This window comes from Emydura macquarii, unplaced genomic scaffold (assembly GCF_026122565.2).
Source record: "Emydura macquarii macquarii isolate MOO-44397 ecotype Brisbane River unplaced genomic scaffold, CSIRO-AGI_Emac_v2 contig_2699, whole genome shotgun sequence".
NCBI classification, from domain to species: Eukaryota; Metazoa; Chordata; order Testudines; family Chelidae; genus Emydura; species Emydura macquarii.
Window position 1 is genome coordinate 2,875,610 of NW_027132836.1, and position 18,210 is coordinate 2,893,819.

General features: G+C 49.5%; 1 protein-coding gene across 2 annotated transcripts in view; it reads left to right on the plus strand.

Moving 5' to 3' along the window:
* SSH2 (slingshot protein phosphatase 2) overlaps positions 1 to 18,210 on the plus strand; it is a 137,658-nt gene that overhangs the window by 95,020 nt on the left and 24,428 nt on the right. For both annotated transcript variants that reach the window (XM_067565886.1, XM_067565884.1), the window contains 6 exons: positions 3,852 to 3,955; positions 8,185 to 8,249; positions 12,615 to 12,736; positions 15,265 to 15,333; positions 16,108 to 16,173; positions 17,718 to 17,912. In XM_067565886.1, the coding sequence (XP_067421987.1) occupies positions 3,852 to 3,955; positions 8,185 to 8,249; positions 12,615 to 12,736; positions 15,265 to 15,333; positions 16,108 to 16,173; positions 17,718 to 17,912 (621 nt within the window). The remainder of the gene's footprint in view (positions 1 to 3,851; positions 3,956 to 8,184; positions 8,250 to 12,614; positions 12,737 to 15,264; positions 15,334 to 16,107; positions 16,174 to 17,717; positions 17,913 to 18,210) is intronic.

Sequence of the window (18,210 nt, forward strand, 5' to 3'; positions counted from 1 at the left end):
GTGCCGTGTAAACTCTGTAATCTCTGCTTCCCAGAGCTTGTGGTTGCAGATGAAATTGGCTGTCAGGAGAAGAGATCAGAGCCTGCAAGGGAGCACTCTGCCAGTCATTAGGTGTGGGCAGGGGCCAGATCAAAAGACTTGCCTTTGCTTCCTTAAAGTGGGGCTGACGTCTCCCAAGAGACCGTCAATGAAGCCAGATAGTTTGATATTCGTTTTCTTTGCTCAGAGCCCTTTCCTGTCCAACCCCAGCTTCTCGCTGCGTGGATTCTTAGTAAAGTCCTCGCCGGTGCTTGGTGTCTGCGTGTGATACTGGCTAACGTTATGATGTCATGCATTTAGTGTTATGGAGGAAGGCGGTGATGCTGGAAGCTGTGGGGGGCAGGCCCATCTTAGTTTAAATGGCAAATGACTCTGCTACTGGAACTATTATTATTGCATTGCCATGGCAAAAACGTCAAGGAAACTGAGAAACGCCTGTCAGGTCAATGGATTTGCTTTTCTCCTGTGATGTATTTGACGGTCTTACCTAGTATGCAGCTATTTCTCTCTCCACCCCAGCATGGGAATGCAATGGAGAAAAATACTCTGCAGGTGATTCCAAACAAATGCCAGGACAACAAAACCCTCCCACAGCTCAGTTGGCAGCTGCAGTGCGCAAGGCCTTATCTTCAAACCACAGTTACAGGCAGAAATCGAGGCTGTTCTGACGGCTGCTTTAGAGTCATGCGCCTGCCTTGTTCAGCTGCTCCGTCTCCACAGCAAGGCTGGCGTGGCGTGGCGTGGCAAGAGATCCCACCCGGCCTTGTTGCTCTTTGCATGTCCCACGCCCCCTGCTCCTGGGCTGAGTGCGCGAACGCTGACCTGACCGTTGTTACCTTCACTGCTGCCTGCCCGGTTGGGTGCTTTGTTCTGGTTACTTGATCTTCCGGCTTCACAGGACGGATCCGTTTTTCCACATTCTTAAAAGTCTGCTTTCAGCCTCTCGGACTGGAGCGTATGTTCTCTTCTGAGCCATGCCGTTCTGTCCTTGGCCCTGGCGGTACCTTTACGATGAAAGCTGCCGCTCTCACCAGTTTAGCAGGCTGGTGGGTGTCCTGAAACACTGACTCCAACCGCACAAAAATAGTTCTGGTGGCAAAGCCTCTGAAGGGCAGTGGCATATCTGATCTCCCCACCTGCAGTTCAGCCACGCCCCTCTGTGTCAGACGGGCCAATGCCAGAGGAGTAACCGCTAAAAATGCCAGACAACTTTTTTGTATGGTATCAAGTAAAAATGCTGAACTGTGTTCCTTCTCTGCCCGTTTCCCCCAGCAATAAATATCAACCGCCCTTCTCCCCCCCCAAATCCCTGTTCCTGTTGTACAGAGCATGGGACCATAGACTAGAGAAGGGCTGGAGAATGTGGGCACAGACGTTCTCATCACTGAAAGACTAATGCCGATATGACTGAGCAAAGCAAGCATCTAGATTTTAATTCCGTGTTTGAGCCGCCCAACTCTCCATACGCGTTCTTCTTAATCCACTAAAAGTATCTATAAAAGGTCACGTTAAGTCAACCTTCTGGGGAAACCTCCGGCACAGGTTAAGTGGGTTGTCAATACCAGTGGTTCTGAACGGGATGCCTGTATCAGTGGCTGGCTTTGTTCGTTAAGTGGTTGCTGCAAAGACTTGCTGTGCCTGTTTCACTTTTTTCTGGTGAAGCATGAAATCTTCAGTCACGTCTGACCGTCCTTTTGAGATGAAGTTGCAGAGGGGAGAGGAAAGGGGAAAGTAATTCCTTTGTCTTTAGCTTTTGCTGCCCTATAATCTCATTTGGTGGAGTGGGCTCAGCATAACAGAGAACTACGCTTTATCCCTGCAACCTCTAGCTGGTGGGTCAAAAGGCTTGTCCAGCAACCTGTTCTTCTCGTTGGAAAATCAGAAACACACGTCTGTGAAGCATGAAGCCAATACAGAGTCTGGAAAAGATTCACTTAAGGGGAAGTGGGGGTAGGCAGGAGGATTCTGCTAAATAAGTGGTTTCAAGATAACATTTTCCTGGTATGTCCATGTAGCCTAAAGGCCTTGCAGAGAACATAATTGTCACATGGTGCTTGGGAAGCTAAAATTCCTGTCCTGGGAGGTTCTGAGTGACTGTTTTCCCATGAGAAAACATCTGTTCAGCGTGCCCAATGATGCATCTTTCATTTAGCACAATAACGATTCTTGATCCTTTTTGATTCAGGAAGAATTTTTCTTCTTAAAATTCTTGGACCATGTTGGACCAGCTCGTGAAACAGCTGGCAAGTCTTGGGCTAAAAAGAAAAGGCCTTTGGGAAGGTGTACAACTGCCGTTCTAAAGCACCAAACAGTGGAGGGTGCCTTTCAATGGCTGGGGCAGTTCCACTTCTCACATTGACATGTGTGTACTTACAGCAGATACGAAAAGGTTTTTAATGACTGAAACTTACTGTAGAAAAGCAGTCAGGATATCCAGCAGTTCAGTTCAGGGAGGTACTGGAGTACGTCGCTGGCATTGGCCGCTGTCAGAAGACAGGACACTGGGCTAAATGGACCATTTGGTCTGCCCCAGTACGGCCGTTCTTATGTTCATGCTGGTCCCAGTGACTCCTGGCACTGAGTGACACTGAATTGTCTACAAAGCCGTTCTCTTCAGTGGGAATGAAGCATGTGACTCAGGGAGCTCAAACAGCCATTTGGGCTGTCCACCCTTGTGAAAGGGATGCAAACACAAAGGGTGTTAACCTGCCATGTTTTAACTTTTATCCATTTCTCATAACTTTTCAGTTTCTTCAAATCCGTGAGGGGTTTTTGGCTCTATTTTAACTTCCTTTCCATTAACTGAGCCTTTTCGAGAGGGGACTAGTAAACTGGGGTATTTAACTTGAGACAGGAACTTAAAGAGGCTATTTGTCTGCTGGGTGCACTAACAGTGAGCTGGCTTCTCCTTGAAGGCCTGGCGCTGTCGGGGTGCACGCTAGCTGGGTCTCCTATCCTCTCTGACGTGCATCACTCGTTCTGTCACTTGATGGTGTCGTTTCTGATTTACTAGTTTGTAATGTCTGGTGGGTTTCCCTGTCTGCTTGGAGTAAAGCAGGTGTCCCAAACTCTCTGCTACAGGATGACTTACTCACACACAGCTGTGCTCAGGATCAGGTTTTCCTCAATGACCCGCAGCAGAAGTGTGGTTTAAAAGAGGAAGCTACTGAAGGAGTTTTCTTAAGGTAAAATTCTCTTCACAAGAGGATCTCCCTGATCTCTGTGCAGGTACTTCACTGTTGCACTTCATTGTCCATGTGACTTGATTTAAGGCAAAGTCAAGCCAATAAGCAGTGTCTTAAGGTGACAGCGTTATAGTTTTGCTTTTAATTTGTTTGAGTCTCTTCATGAGCCAATTAGTGTACGATTCATCAGACAATAGAGTTTTATGGTCCATTAATCTGTCGTACAAACTGAGGGTCCTTCAGCTAACTACAAAAGCAAGGCATCTGTAGCAAAAGGGCGTCAGCCACTCTCTGAACACCAAAGCCCAGGGTTAACCAGATCCATTACAGGATGGATTTCAAGCATCGACATACATATTGCCATATAGAAATGTCTACCAGACATCTAGGTTTCCAAATCAAAACCGCCTCTTAGAGTAATACCCCAGGCTTATTTATGTACATTTCTTTCAATAGCCCCACACTCACAACTCAGTTACACTCGTGCTCTGAACCTTGTAGTATTTCTAGAGGGGAAAGACTATCTTTCACCAGCACAGTGGTTTGGGTCGAAGTATCTTCCCTGTCCAGGTTGTCATGTTGCTTTCTCTTCTTTCTGCTGGCTCACTGTTTGTCTTCTCCTTGCAGCATCAGCGAAAGCTTCCTCACTGTGAAAGGTGCAGCTCTCTTCCTACCACGAGGAAATGGGTCGTCTGCCCCCAGGATCAACAACAGGCGCAACAAGCATGCAGGTAAATGCAGCACCTCTGCTTTCAGCTGACAGCCCTACTCTGTCCTCTCAATTCTCCTCCTTGGGGTTCTGTGCCAACCAACCAAAAGCCATGTTAGTGCAGCTCTTGGCTTTCATTTTAGTCATTCAGGCTGATGCACTCCATGTTGGTAGATCTCAGGGTCCCAGTAATATAAGCTTTTCCATACCACTCCCTTCCCAACAAAATCCACAGCTATCGGTCTGTCTTTTCACCGAAGTGGTGATTTAGGGACACCATCGTGACAACACATAGATGTATGTGGTCACTAGTTCTAAACAGCTGAATTGCAAAGGACGCAAACTTTTCCCATCCAGGGACATTATTGGAAGTCCACTAGTGCAAATATGTCTGCCCTGAAAGATGATGTCCTGCATTATTAATGTATTCAGTAACCTTTGGATTGGGGTCCATATGCAAAGATTGGTGCATACCTTCAAAACCTGGGATAATCTGGGATGATTAACTGCTCTCCCTGCTCTGTAAACAGGTTGTTTATTTACAGCAAAAATAAAGACTTCCCTCTAATTCTGAGTGATGGTGGGGGAGCATTTGGTGTCTGTGTTAATGTGACTTGTATTCAGATAGACTTGTGTACTGAATGAATAATGTGAAGCGAGTCAGAATTCCGCCCTCTTTGTCTGCTGGAAGCTGGATTTGTTTTCTGGTTTGATTCTTTGTTGGAAAAGTCAGTCTCTGACTAATGAAAACCAACCACTGTGGGGACGACTGTTGTTCAGTGTGTGCATGTTGCTGATTCATTGAGGGCACTTTACAGGCATCAGGTGGTCTCCGGATTTTTTCTTCTTCCTTCATTAAACAATCACTTTGGGGGGGGGGGCATCTAACATTGAGAAATTTAAACTTCCACGTGGGGCAAAGACAAAAACCAGAGAGGCTGGATTCAACTTGGTCCTTGCCAAAAAAACGACCACCCCAAAGAGTGACTTAAATTGGTTCCAGCCACGATTTCCATGCAGTTGTCATGTCGTTAGAACGTCATCCAGCTGCACACCCTGCAGAATCGTAGAGATGATCAATGTGATTCCACACACACACACACACACACACACACACACACACACACACACACACACAGTTAGCACTTCTAAGGACTCTTGATGTCAGGAGTCAGAACATTTTCTCCCCCTGCTGCCCTCCCGCTTCCTCTCCCTCCCTAAAGCCTGGCGAGGAGCAGTAGCTGAACAGTGGCAGGCTGGGGGTGGTGCGTGTCAATCCCCTGCCTTTGAAAGAAAATAGAATGGGCTGACCATTGGTTTAAAGCCAGTCTCTCTGGCTGAGGATTTAAGTGAAGCTGTCTGTGGTATGTAAGTGGGGCCAGCATCTTTTAGAACTGCTGCCTTGCCCTGTCTCTTTTTTCACTCTCCAAAGTTCCCTGCACAGTTACAGTACAAGTTTCTGCTTGACATATGTTCTAATTTAGCGTTACTGTACAGAGAGGACCATCTTTTATCCCAGCTGGATGGAATTCATGTGTGATCCTGGCCAGAACAGATCATGTGATGGTAGCATAAACAGAGCGATGGCTTTCTGGTGCCCAGGCTCCATGGGTTAGAGCTGACTATCATGTTCTTAGGGCTGGAGTACAGTCGGCTGAGTAAGAAAACACTCATGTAGTAATATGGAATCTGAAGAGATCAGATTTCTGCAAGGGCAAACCTGCTTTGACGTGATCACCTGCAGAATTGTATTTTGTATTCTAGGAGGCAGTGTGACCTAGAGCGCTGGACTGGTTGTCGGGGGGCCTGGGTTCTGTGCCGGTCTCTGCCGCAGGCCTGCTGGGTGACTTTGGGGGTCAAGTCAGTTCACCTCTCTGCACCTCAGTTTCCCCATCCAAATGGCGATCCTGATATTGCGTATGACACTTTGAGCTCTGCTGATGAAAAGTGCACCATAAGAACAAGGGGTTGTTACAAATATTCCTTTCAGCTACATCTCTTATGAGAACCTCTCCAATATATGTGCATACCACGAATGTCTATTCAGAAATTGTATTTGCTTTTATCGTTGCCTGGTGAAATCAACTTCACCCCCCAAGTTAGGACAGGTCTGAGCTGTACAACTTTGGAAACAGCATGGTTCCAATTTGTGAACCAGCCACTGGTGGTGAGATGTGTATCTGGAAACGAAACCTCCATCTCTGTTCTTGGCCTTTGCCCGTCTCAGCACCATAGCCTGCTAACCTCTGGCGCGCACACAATTCTGGAAGATTTTTCTCTCAGCCCTGAGAGAAATGGAGAAGTCTCCCACAGTTAGTAATGTAGTGCTGTAGTGGTTGCTAGACCAGCCACAAGAAAGGCTTTTCCGACTTCTCCAAATTAAGCAGAGTGTCAGAGTCCCAGCAAGAAATATTTCACGCTAGCACCAGGGTTTTCTAATAGCATCACCCGCCAAAAGGGGGAAATTGACTAGTTGGCAGATTGGCCGGCTGAGAAAACAGCCTTCCTCACTGGGCTTCTGCACTTGGCTCCCTCTCAAGCGCTGCCAGATGTTGCCTGGCAAAATTCACTGTGTAAAGTGAGCTAACTCGTGTCTTCAGTGCCGGACTGAGCCAAGGAAAGAGGTTGCGACTTCCCAAGATCAAAACACCAGAGGGGGCATGGCTAATTTAAAGTTAGAGAAGTCCAAGTTCCCATCCTGACTGGTAGCTTGTACACCATCCGTAGCCCAGCTTAACCAAAGCCAGCCCTGTGTTAACCCCTGTCAGGGCCCGGTGTTTTAGAGAAGTGCCAGACCGCGAGGGCCTGATGACAGGATGATGAGGTATATCATACTCCTCTCTGAAAGCGTCCCTTCCTTTTTCCACCCAAGTCCCGCCAAGCATTTTGGGTTGGTAATGCCTTGTGTTTGCATCGCTGAACCGGTGCGTGTAAGGGGAGGGAAGCTGGGTCGGGATGCTGTATCTCTCCCTAGCGTCAAGTTTAAAACCTCCACCAGGGTTGAGTGGGCTGTAGCCAACAGAGAAATAAGGGTAAATACAAAAAACTCCCTCCATATCAGAAGGATAAAATATACCTCCCGGGCTGGACCCTCAGTCTCCCAGAAAGAGAAACTTGCTCAGCAACTCGCTCTGTCTTTCCTTTAAATCAGCAGCTGGGAAGCTAGCAATCCTGTACACCCCTTCACTTCCTAGGTGCAGTCCCTCCCCATTTGAATGGCTGCTCCCACATGAAACGGCGACTGCGTGTTAAAGACGCTAGGGGCTGTAGCTGCGTTTTGTCTAATCTTAGCTGGAAAAGCTTCGGGGCTAAGTGTATTTTGAAGACTTTAGGAGCCAGGTGTTGCCAGGAGCCGTCTGGAGCCAGGGAAATGTAGAACTGCTGGAGCACTGAGCTCCCCCAAGGGGCAAATGTCCTTGTCTCACCCAGTTTGTGTTAGCTCTTGTGGTTCCAGGAGTCTGCAGCGTTGATAGCCGAGGGAGATCCTGTCTCCCAGGAACAAAGAGGTTGCAGGGAGTTGTGTCTATCCGATTGATGAGCCAGTTTCATCCTGTTATCTGTATCCATGGCTACTTTTTGTTTAAGGAAACCATCTGCGTAGCAGCCATTCAGTCCTGCCGTCACTCAGCACGTCCAGTAACAATGCCCTGGGCAGGCAGGGACGTGGCTTCCCAGATGAGTGGCACCTGGTGCTACTTCGCATCTAGCTTCTCTTGCCCGGCTGAGCTCCCCATTCCTGGGACAGGCTCTTGGACTGACTCTGCAGATGCTCAAATGTGGGAGCAAGAAATGCCCCTCCAAGCTCCCCTTGCCTGTTTGCCCTCTTCCTATGTCTCCCCACCTGCGCAAAGGCCTTGTATTCACGTCCCTTCTGGTGGAGGGGGCTGGGTGAAGTACATGGGACAAACCCACAGGTGGGACCCACAAGACTGGAGCGGGAACTAGAACATAAAGGTGTGTTGGAACAGGTCTTCGTGGGACAAACGTTACCCAGCGAGCGCAAGTCCTGTCGGCCGAGGGCTGATGGGATTTGGGAACAGAGGCTGGTAAGATCAGGCCAGCCACCTGCACAGAGCAAATTGCTGACGAGTGAGAGCGAGGCAGAAGCTTGTCGCTTTTGAGCAGATACAGGTGCAGCTGGTGGCACCCACGGCAGCAGCTGCCCAGTAGACGTTGGAACCTGGGGACAGCCAGAGGGAGGAGGTGACCGAAGGTGTTATGTACATCCTCACTTTTCCCTCTCTCCCTCAGGGGATCTCCAGCAGCACCTGCAAGCCATGTTTCTACTGCTCCGCCCGGAAGACAACATCAGACTGGTAGGTTGGCTGTTTGATTTATGATACATAATCTGTGACTGTTAGTGTGTGGATAGATTCCATGTGACACATGCAGCAATGTGACCAACACATATCCCTTTCAGTGCCTTTGCTATCAAAATCCAGGAGCGTTTGTTTACAGCCCAGGCGTTCACAAGGAAAGGGAGCAGCTGATACTGAAGGCCAGCTCACTGATTTGTCCAGCCAGACAAGGAGTTGGATGGTGTTTTGACTCAAGGGTTCGATGTCTCATGTCCTGAGCACCTGTGGTCATTAAAGATCCCGTAGCAATTGTCATAAGAATTAAGAACATTATGCTGGGGTCTTGGTCGAATTTTAACTTACTGATTATATCCAGACTATCTGAAATACTGCCCTGTGGAGTCAGTTGGGATCCCATTTTCCCTTCCTAAATCATTGCATATTGTTATTGTGGGCTGTTGAACAGCTGCCATGTTCAACCCCAGATGTGACTGCATTCCCTTAGTGGGAGAAATAATCCCTGTATGGGTCTTGGCTATTTTGCAGTGGTGTTATGGGCAAAGACTTGTAGGTTACTTAGCACATTGAGATCCTCAGATGAAAGATGCTGTGGCGCTGACGTGGTGGTGTTATGCGTTCTTTTGAGCTGGGTGTCTCCAGAAGCAGAGAGGAACGGTGGCTGGAGGGACTGGCACTATCTAAACATTACAAAGATCTTCATTGGCTCTCTTGTCATCCATCAACCCTGATGGGCTCTCTTGCGTTGTCTGGGTTTGACTCTTGAATCTGACCCACAAGGGCTCATTGGGCACCAGGGGAGACGTTCCGGCATTGCTGTTTTGTGATTTCACTGTCGTTGGATCTTCCTTACACATATAACAGGAAAGCAGCTGATGATACTGCAAAGCACACGCAGTTTAAAGAGGACAATGGCACGTTCTTTGCAATTGCATGTGTAATAACCCAGCCCAAACAAGCCAGATCCAGAAGGCCGTGAGCATCCAGTGCGCTCACATCCCAGTGATGTCAGTGGACACAGAGGGCCCTTGGCACCTCACAGGATTGGGGCCCAAAGTCAGAACGTTGGAGACCATTGAGCAGGCGTTACTCAGCAGTATTACTGGTTGTACTGTGCAGTTTGAGACCAGTTTACCCTCTTCACAGCTGAATAAGGATTTTGTAGGCTAAGACATACAGCCTTTTGTATGGCGTTTAAATTGGATTGCTAACCTTCTGCATGAGGTTAAGTTCAGTGGTCCATCTGAATTGAATTGATTCCTGACAAATGAAGGGTGCACAGAGCTGCAAGAGACTCGATTAAAACAATACGTGCAGCTGAGACTTATAGTGGAAAGAGCATAACCCCCACCCTTGTGTGTGTGTTGGCTGCTGCTCTTCGGAGGGTGAGGGTCACGTTTTAGAGGGCAGCTGAAGAGTCTGCATCTGTTTCTCTTGGAGCAATTGGCAGATTTCTCTTTGACTGCAAGGCGAGCAGGATTGAGTCCTTGAATGGACTAGTGTAAGACCAGGAACAAGAATGCAATGGGTTAAGTTGTACAAGAACCTCCTGGAATGTGGAAGAATGTAGAAATTAGGCAGCTGGCTTTAAAAAAAGAAGGGGGGGAAAAAAAGGAATCTTGTTCTGTATCCAAACCAAATTTCCAGCTTGTAAATTCTCACGGTCCTGTTGCAGGCATTTCTGTATCTACAGGTTTCTTTACTCTCCGTCTAGGGTGAAATGGGTAAGACCTCCATATCAGCTTTGGAACTGCAGAATGTGGCTTCCAAGTGGGTGGCTAAATATTACACAATCTGATTTGTGGTCAAAACAAGATCGCAGCTGAGGAGAAAGCTGTGTGGTAATCACAACATGTGCAGGTGCTGGGTACAGGAATAACTGCAATAGATTTGATGTTACCAGTAGTACATAGGTCAGTTTCCCAGTTTGAGAAGAGCGTGTCCTCTTGCACGGATCGGCTGGCGAGATGCCCCAGTCACTCTGCTTAGCCCCTCATTTCTTAGGACAGCGGTGCCGTTTGGATGGGTAGTAATTGGCACAGCGGATTCCGTTGTGCTGCTGTTGGGGGGAGAATGGGATCCATGTGTAAAGGAGGAAACTGGGAATTGCTGCTGTGGAGACTCCAATTGTTTGTAAATTGCTTTGAGATCCTCTGGGGTCACCTGATTGAGGAGGGCCGAGCTGATTATTGATTATTCCAATCAATGTAGCTAAACAGAGAGCTGAGTAGCTGCGCCCCTGGTGGCTGTCCACAAGGATAGTCAATGCTGAGCCCAAAAGTCAGTTTCTCTTAATCATTCCTATGAAAATCCTGTCTCAGTGACTTTGGCACCTGCTTGGGCAGCCTAGCGCTGCGGGGTCTTACATTAAAACCATACCTCTAATTCCAGCTACCCCAATTGGTTTAGTAAAGTAAATTAGATTACACTAATCCTCTTGCTGCAGCCAGGCCCCGGCAGAGTCGGACAGGAACCAGGGTCCCTGGGTGCAGGGGAGCAGTGGCTGTGCTGTGCTGTGCTTGCTCATCCTCCACTTCCACACACGTTCTCTTTTCGATTAATCTTTTGTGGCTTGCGTCCTAACGTGGGTGGAAAAATGGAACCACTGCCTGGTCGTCCTCTGCTCTTTGGGTTCAGGAACCGCCCTTTCCTCTTCAATCTGCTGTCAACCGCTAGTCCTAGAAATCACCCACTTTGGCAGCGATCCCATCTCGAAGGGCTGGCCTGCGGAAATGCAAACTCCTCTCTGTCCTCCTTGCCGAAAGAGTCTCGCTGTAGCGAGGAATAAGAAGGCAAATAAGGCTGGCTTCTGGCGTGAGACTGGGGTGAGGGCGCACGCTCCCACCGTGCGATGTGTGTCCAGTCTGCTTGCCCCACATCCCGCTGCCAGCCGGGTGCCTTTTCATTGTTCTAGTCTGCCATAGTATGGGACAGGTCTAGTCTCGGGGTGGCTGACGCACCAGTCGCTGCTCTGTGCCAGCTGTTTCGCTGTTACTCCTGCTACGGCGCTGGAAGGCTTCCCCGATGCTGCTCATGTAGACAAGGCTTTTCTCATCCTCATTTGCTCCCCACGGGCTCCCTGGAAAGTTCAGGAAGCCGTGTAACAATGGGAATGTAAACACTCGGGCTCTGGCTAGATTAGATGGCCCAAAGCAAACACACGGCCCAATACATCATCATCAAGACGTCTCCTCCCTAATGGCATTCCCCTTCAGCTTTAATTGGGTTTCTGGGATTAAAATAACTGCAGACGGCGTGGGACCGAGGCCAATAGCACTAAAAGCAAAAGAAACTGCCCGCCACAGATCCATGTAGGCAAATGCACTGTCTGCGATCCGCCCCCTTGGCATGCCCCGGCTAATCAGCTGTCTCCTCTTGTGAAGCCTTGCTCAGGCCCTTTGAATTAAGTTCCTCTTGGCTTCTTGTGAATGTACTGGGTTCCGTGATGCAGCTTTCCTGAGCACAGCACCTGTGCTGGCCTGGATCGTGCCGGCTTCACTTTCTTGTTGCCAGCGCTTGTTAAAAGAACGCTGGCATAGCCACGCTTGGTAGGGTAGGAAGGGGGGAGAGAACCAACTAGTCAGTCAGTTATTTAAATAAATGGTTGAAACAGAATAAAAGCCAGCTCCCCTCGATATATTTGCAGGTCGCTGTGTTAGAAGGGGGTTTATACGTGGGAGGTGGGACAGGAACAATTTAAGCATAATGACATTCAGCTTTCCTGGTCTGTGTGCATGTGAAGTTTGGTAACAGGCCCCTCCCCCCCCGGCTCTACAAATTGAGGATTTTTTCTGCACTGGGAAGGGTGCAGTTCCAGAGCTGCTATTTGGACTCAAAAGACCAGCAAGGGACCATGTGTCGATTTAGACTCCTCTTACCTGCCTGCCCGGCTGTGAAATTGTGGAAAGGCGTTTCTGAACTACCATGCTTTGCTGTGGATGGTTTCAATGAAGGACTCAATTCTTCGAAGCGCTACGTAACTTCTGGGCGGTACCGAGCGCGCTCTATGCCCATCAGTGTGCAGAGCATGCTGCGGCACCTCATAGGACTCACGGTGCTAGGCTCGCCCAGAGTGTACCGGTGGCAATAGTGTTTGAATGCAACCTGGCTGAACGGGGCAGATCTGCAGGAGAGTGCTTGGTGGGTGTAAGGGGCAGATCTGGGAGAGGACCGAGGGAATTATTCCGATTTCTCTGTTAACTGCAGTGCTGCATAGCCGGCGTAGAGGCACTGGTCGTCTACGCTAGTGCAAAATGCACTGCTGCTTGTTATGCCTCGCATCAGCCTGACAGGCTGACTTGTAAAGTCACAGCTGTACCTGGCACTGGCTTTGCTGCTGATCTTCTTTGTCTCCTTGACCCTTAGGCAGTACGGCTGGAAAGTACGTACCAGAACCGCACGAGATACATGGTGGTGGTGTCAACCAATGGCAGACAAGACACTGAGGAAAGCATTGTCCTAGGAATGGATTTCTCTTCTAACGACAGGTATCTAGACAGACCGCTTCCGTCTCTGGACTCGCCACGCTAGCGCCTTTCTCCAGCCCCCAAATTCCCGTCTAATATGTTTTAAAGGTGGTGGTGGGGGAGGGGAGCCTGGAGGCCTGATGCATCCCTGAAATGCAAAGCCTAGTCGTGGGCCAGCAGCACAGGGTTGGGAGGGACCGAGGATGTGCAGCATTTGGAGTCCCAAAAAATAACTTACCCAGGCTCCCATGAGGATGCAGCAAGATACCCAAGGAGCTTTTAAAGCAATAAGTGACAGGCCCGTTTAGCTGCAATTTGTCTGACGTCCCTAGAATCTATCCACTGAAGAGCTGCAACAATAGATGCCATCCCCCAAGGTCCAGGAGAACAGGCAGCAGCGCAGCCCCTTGCTGAGGCCCAGCGCAGGCCTGTTGTTGTGGTTGCACAAAGGGCCTGACGGAAGTGTGAAGCACTGTGATGGCAGAGGTTACACAATGCATGCTCTCTCCAGCCATTTGGATGTCGTCATGGTTTAGTGCTTTCACTTCGTTTATTGAAATTGCTGCTGACCTCTCCGAAGGGTTGTGAAATGTGGCCACTAAGTGCTCTTCGCTGTCTGTGTTTAACTAGAAGCACTAGAGAGGCCTGCCAGCCAGCTATAGGACAGAGACTTCCTAGTTAAGGTTAAAATAGGCCTCTGGGGCTCTCTGTAGAACATGAAGGGTGTGGATTGGGGAGAGATGCACCCTGCAGCATCATAAACCAATCTTGGTCTTAGCTAGGAGGGGAGAGAAAAGGAACCTGGGTACTGGGCCCCCGTTACTTTACTGTGACGTTCTCTGGAGAAACAGCAAGTGACTTCTGACTAGAACCTCAGCGTGGGAATGAATGTTACCAGCCTTAGAGTTGTGTGTGATGCATGTCAGACACATTCCTCCAGGCTTGTTGCATGGACCCAGTCATTGGAGCCATCACAGGGCTGGATGAATCTGTTTGCTTTTGAAACCACCTTCCTGGCTGTCGGTTCGATATCACAGCAGCCACGGTGTTTAATTTGCAGTGGTGCTTGGCTCAGAAGTGACTGGGATGAAAGAAGTGGGGCCAGTGTGCAGCTGGGTTGAAAATCAAGCCCTGGGCGTGTCGTGGAAGCTCTAACACAATAATTATGTTCTTGCACACAGTTCGGTGAGCTGGGAATTTGCTATTGGGTCTGGCATGCCAGTGCTGCCCCCTTGAATGCAGATCAGTGAGGGCTTGCTGGCGCTAAGCCTCAAACTCCCAGAGAAACGTGCTGCAGTCTTTCTTTAGCTTTTTGCTAGTTACTTGGGTTCTAGACTGCCCCTCATTGCCCCTCTTCCCCCTCCCTCCAGCCCACTCGCTATTTATAACTCAATATAGACTTGTTGCTAAGGCCCCTGATAAACGCTCGCTGAAAAGTATCACTAAAAATACCCTGGCCACCTTGGGAAGCCTTTTAAAAACACATTTTTCCATGAGCTCATCTCATTTAGTCAACAGAAATAGTTGCCTGTGGATGCGTCTCCTGGGGCCAGGCATTACAGCCATTCCTGCGTGCACGTATGCAGTGGGTGTTCACGTCTGCCATCCCTTCTAAGTCTTGATTTGCCTCTCATGAGTCCTAGCCACCGAGGCTGGCATTCGGGAGCACAAAGAGTCCAATGTGAAGAATTGGAGAGCAGGACAATAGAATCCGATGCTCCCCGAAAGCTTCTGCTGTGATCACGCAGCAGTTTCCTCCTAAGTTGGATTCGGCTTTTTCCCTTGGCAACCCGACACTTACCGATTATTTTTTTTTCTCATTTCTTCCATAGTTTATTTCTGCTTTTATCCCAGGTTTTCCTCTTCTTTCATAGAAGGCAAAGCATTTCCATGTGACCACACATGGCACGCTACTAAAATGAGAGAAAAGACATAGCCAGCCCTTGAGAGAACAATGAAATTGCCCATCAGCATCTCTTCTAGCAGCCTGTGCTTAGCCACCCTAGGGCAGGGGGAAATCGGCAGATCAGGGTGGCGTGCTGCGATGGACGATCTCCCATCCCTTTCGTCCCGTCGCTGACCTGCAGACTAGCGTTTAATTATACTGAGCTGAGTGCCTGGCAGCTGCGGCTGAATGACCAGTAAAAACAGAGAATCATGGACTTGAACTGAACCTGAAAGCAGATCGGGACAGTTCCTTTCATTAAAGTGTGAAATCCCTGAGCTGAAGGAAAACTGGGCGACCCTCTGCCCTCCTGCATAGAATAGAGCCTGCTGCTCCCAACTCCTGTGCACCGTTCGCCCTGGGAATACGCTAGGTTACTAGCTTGCTGCAAGGGAACCAGCGTTGGTTAACAGCCCATGTCAAACACTGCTTGGACTTCCAAGGACACCTGTAGAAAACAAGACTTCGTGGCCCCTCAGGGTAGCGTGGGGTCTGATCAGTGTTTCGATCAATACAAAGAGGTTTGCAGCTACTGCTGTAAGATTTGCAGTGTCGGGGGGTAAGCGGATGGCACAATGGCCTGACCTTCTGTTTCTTATTACAGTAGCACTTGCACAATGGGCTTGGTGCTGCCCCTGTGGAGTGACACCCTCATTCACTTGGACGGGGACGGGTAAGTGAGTCTCTGTTCTGTTCAGCCTGGAAAACGGGGGGGTTCCGGGTTGTGCTAATTACGCTGCGCTGAGAGGGCAGCATGTGGAATTGCATTCCGGTTATTGCCAATGTGGGCAACTCAAGCTGTCCTTCAAATCTCAGCAGTCCTGGGAGAAAACAGCCGATTGCCTTGCTGGCTGTATAGGATAAGCATGCCAGGAGGCATGTGTGCGTGGAAGCTGCTGTTAAGAAGCTTTCACCCTGTGTGTGGGAGAGTGGGGTGGTGCAAAGGGATCCTGTCAGTGTTGCTGTGCAGCACCTGCAGGGTCCAGCGCGTTCTGCTCACGTGTGACGTCTTCATTGCCAGATGATGTCCTTGAGTGTAAACTCCTCTCGGTGCCAGCTGGATAGCCTGCCCAGAGGAATACTTAGTGACCTTTGCTGCTTCTGTGGCCTCCTTTGGGCTCACTCGGCCTTATGGTTCTGGCTTTGAACTTGACTGTAGCCAGGGGAAATGGCTCACCTGTGACTGCTGCTTCTGTGGCCGACAAATGCCTTTATTTCAGCCAGTGTCTTTGCTTCCTCACGGAACAGCAGCCACTAAAAAAGAGCCTCCCCAGAGCTGTACCATACTGGTTTGATCCATCCTCTAGCTGAAATTGGCAAAACAAATCTGTGCCTTGGATTATCCCTTTGCTGTCCTGGCTTGTTACAGATGATTGATGGTTGGCTGAAAAAAGGCTCCATGATAAATGCCTCATTCTTAATGGGTCAATTTTCTTTCTTTCCCCAGTGGGTTCAGCGTATCAACAGACAAGAGGGTTCATGTATTCAAGCCAGTGTCCGTTCAGGCAATGTGGTAAGGACTTCCTATGATCTGTCCCAGTGCTCCCTTATCCAAGGCATTTTCGATGCTTCTGCTTTTACAAAGCAGGTACTGCTGAGTCACCAGTGTCTTGCTAGACCCAAGCGCGTCGCCTCCGGGCCTTGCTCAGACAGAGAGCATCAACTGCAGTTGATGGCGAACAATGATGAATCTGTAATATCAATATGATCATTTCTTCAGCTTAACGGGGCGCGTAACCTCGGGTGTCCGCAGTGAGTGACGTGATGCACCGGGCTGAGTCTGCTCTCCAAGGCCTGCATTAGGTTTAGGAATGATTCCCGTGACGTGTTGCGAAGGGCGCTCCGAGAGGTGGCCCGCCAGGGTTCGTGCGCTGGCAGGAGACTTCCCACCTCGTTGCTACCATTGCACAAAAGGTCGGGGAGAGGCCACGTGAGAGCCGGGTATTGACCACCCGAGGGCCGTGCACAGCCTCTCTTCCGCGGCACTTGCGGCGCTCTGTGCTCCCGTGTGGCAGAGCCAGAATGACCACTTGGAGCCTGTTACCCAGGCTGGTTTGAGAGGGAACCTCTTTTGTGTAATGTGACTTTGCCATCACAAACGGTGCTTGGCAGCGTGATTCTGACCACTTGTTTCCCTTCGGGGCAGTGTCCGGCTGGTTCCTGGGGCGATTGGGGTGGGCAGGGTAGCCCCATGGGGCGATGGGCAGGGTAATCCGATCTGCAAAGGGACACTGTTTTGTGTGCTTCTCCCACAGCAGAATTTGCTGTTGATACTGAGTTAGTGAAATATAATCGAAGAATCTGGTTTAGGTCTCTTCAGACACGGACTGTGTGTGTTGTTTAGGAGCCTGTGTCTCTGATGAAAACGTGCGTCTTCATCGTCTCAGAGACAGGAAGCTGCCTTTTAGGGTGGTTCATGTTCGAATTTAGGAGGCACTGAAGTATTATTGGGTTAAGCCTGGTTGTCTCACAGAAACATGGTGTTCCCAGAGTGTCACCCAGCAATGTCACCCCATGGCTCTCGGCCTGGATTCCTGGGATCACAGTCAAAGATTTAGAATGGGCTTAAAATAGAAAAGGAATTGTTCTTAGACAGCAACTGCAATAGCGAGAGCAGAGTTCCAAGGTTTTAACCCAGACTGAGGCTCTGGGTGCAGATCCCTCTTACTGTATTGTTCTCAGACCATGTCAAGTGAAGTTATCGATACAGTCACGGCTCCATAGGTCCTCTCTCCCCACGTGTTGGAGGCAATCCACACCCCTCATTATGTGCCTGTACCTGCATAAATCACTAGTATCTTTGCTCTGCCATTGGCCTAGTGGGAGCTGTCTTTTCGAATCAGAAATGCAGTGTGTGTTCATCCAGAGCTGGCTTTTCAGGCAGACACTGCATTAAACAGTAATTTTCCAGGCAGCCTTGGGCACCCCTGCATCCAGGTTCAGAAATGGGGATTGACCAACAGACACCGGGTGTGCTGCCCGGCAGCCCAGCCAGCTGCAGGGAATGGGACTCCCCGTCACCCGGGGAACATACTGATCTGTGGGCGCTTCTTCCAGGTCTGCCTTGCAGAGTTTACACAAGGCCTGTGAGGTGGCCCGAAGTCACAACTACTACCCAGGGAGCCTCTTCCTGACCTGGGTCAGTTACTATGAAAGCCACATTAACTCCGACCAGTCTTCAGTCAACGAATGGAACGCCATGCAGGACGTGCAGTCGCACCGTCCCGACTCCCCCACCCTCTTCACGGACGTGTAAGTAAACCGCTCTGCTGAGTGGGGATGCTCTGCTGTGTGCAGCGCGAAACCTCTGCCGGAGGAGACGGCTGCCCTGTGGGATCAGGCTTAATACTTTGTTAGTAGATGTTAGTTAGATGGTTAGTAGATGGATCCTGGACCAAATAAACATCCAGGCTGGAAGACTAGCTAATGGGCTCTGTAGTGTCCTTTTCAGTTCTGAGTCTCAACATTTAAACTGCACTTGCAGAACTCTGTCCAGCCCTCAGTCTGAGCCCCGGGAAGTAGGTCGGATGGGGAAGGTGAAGTGACTTGC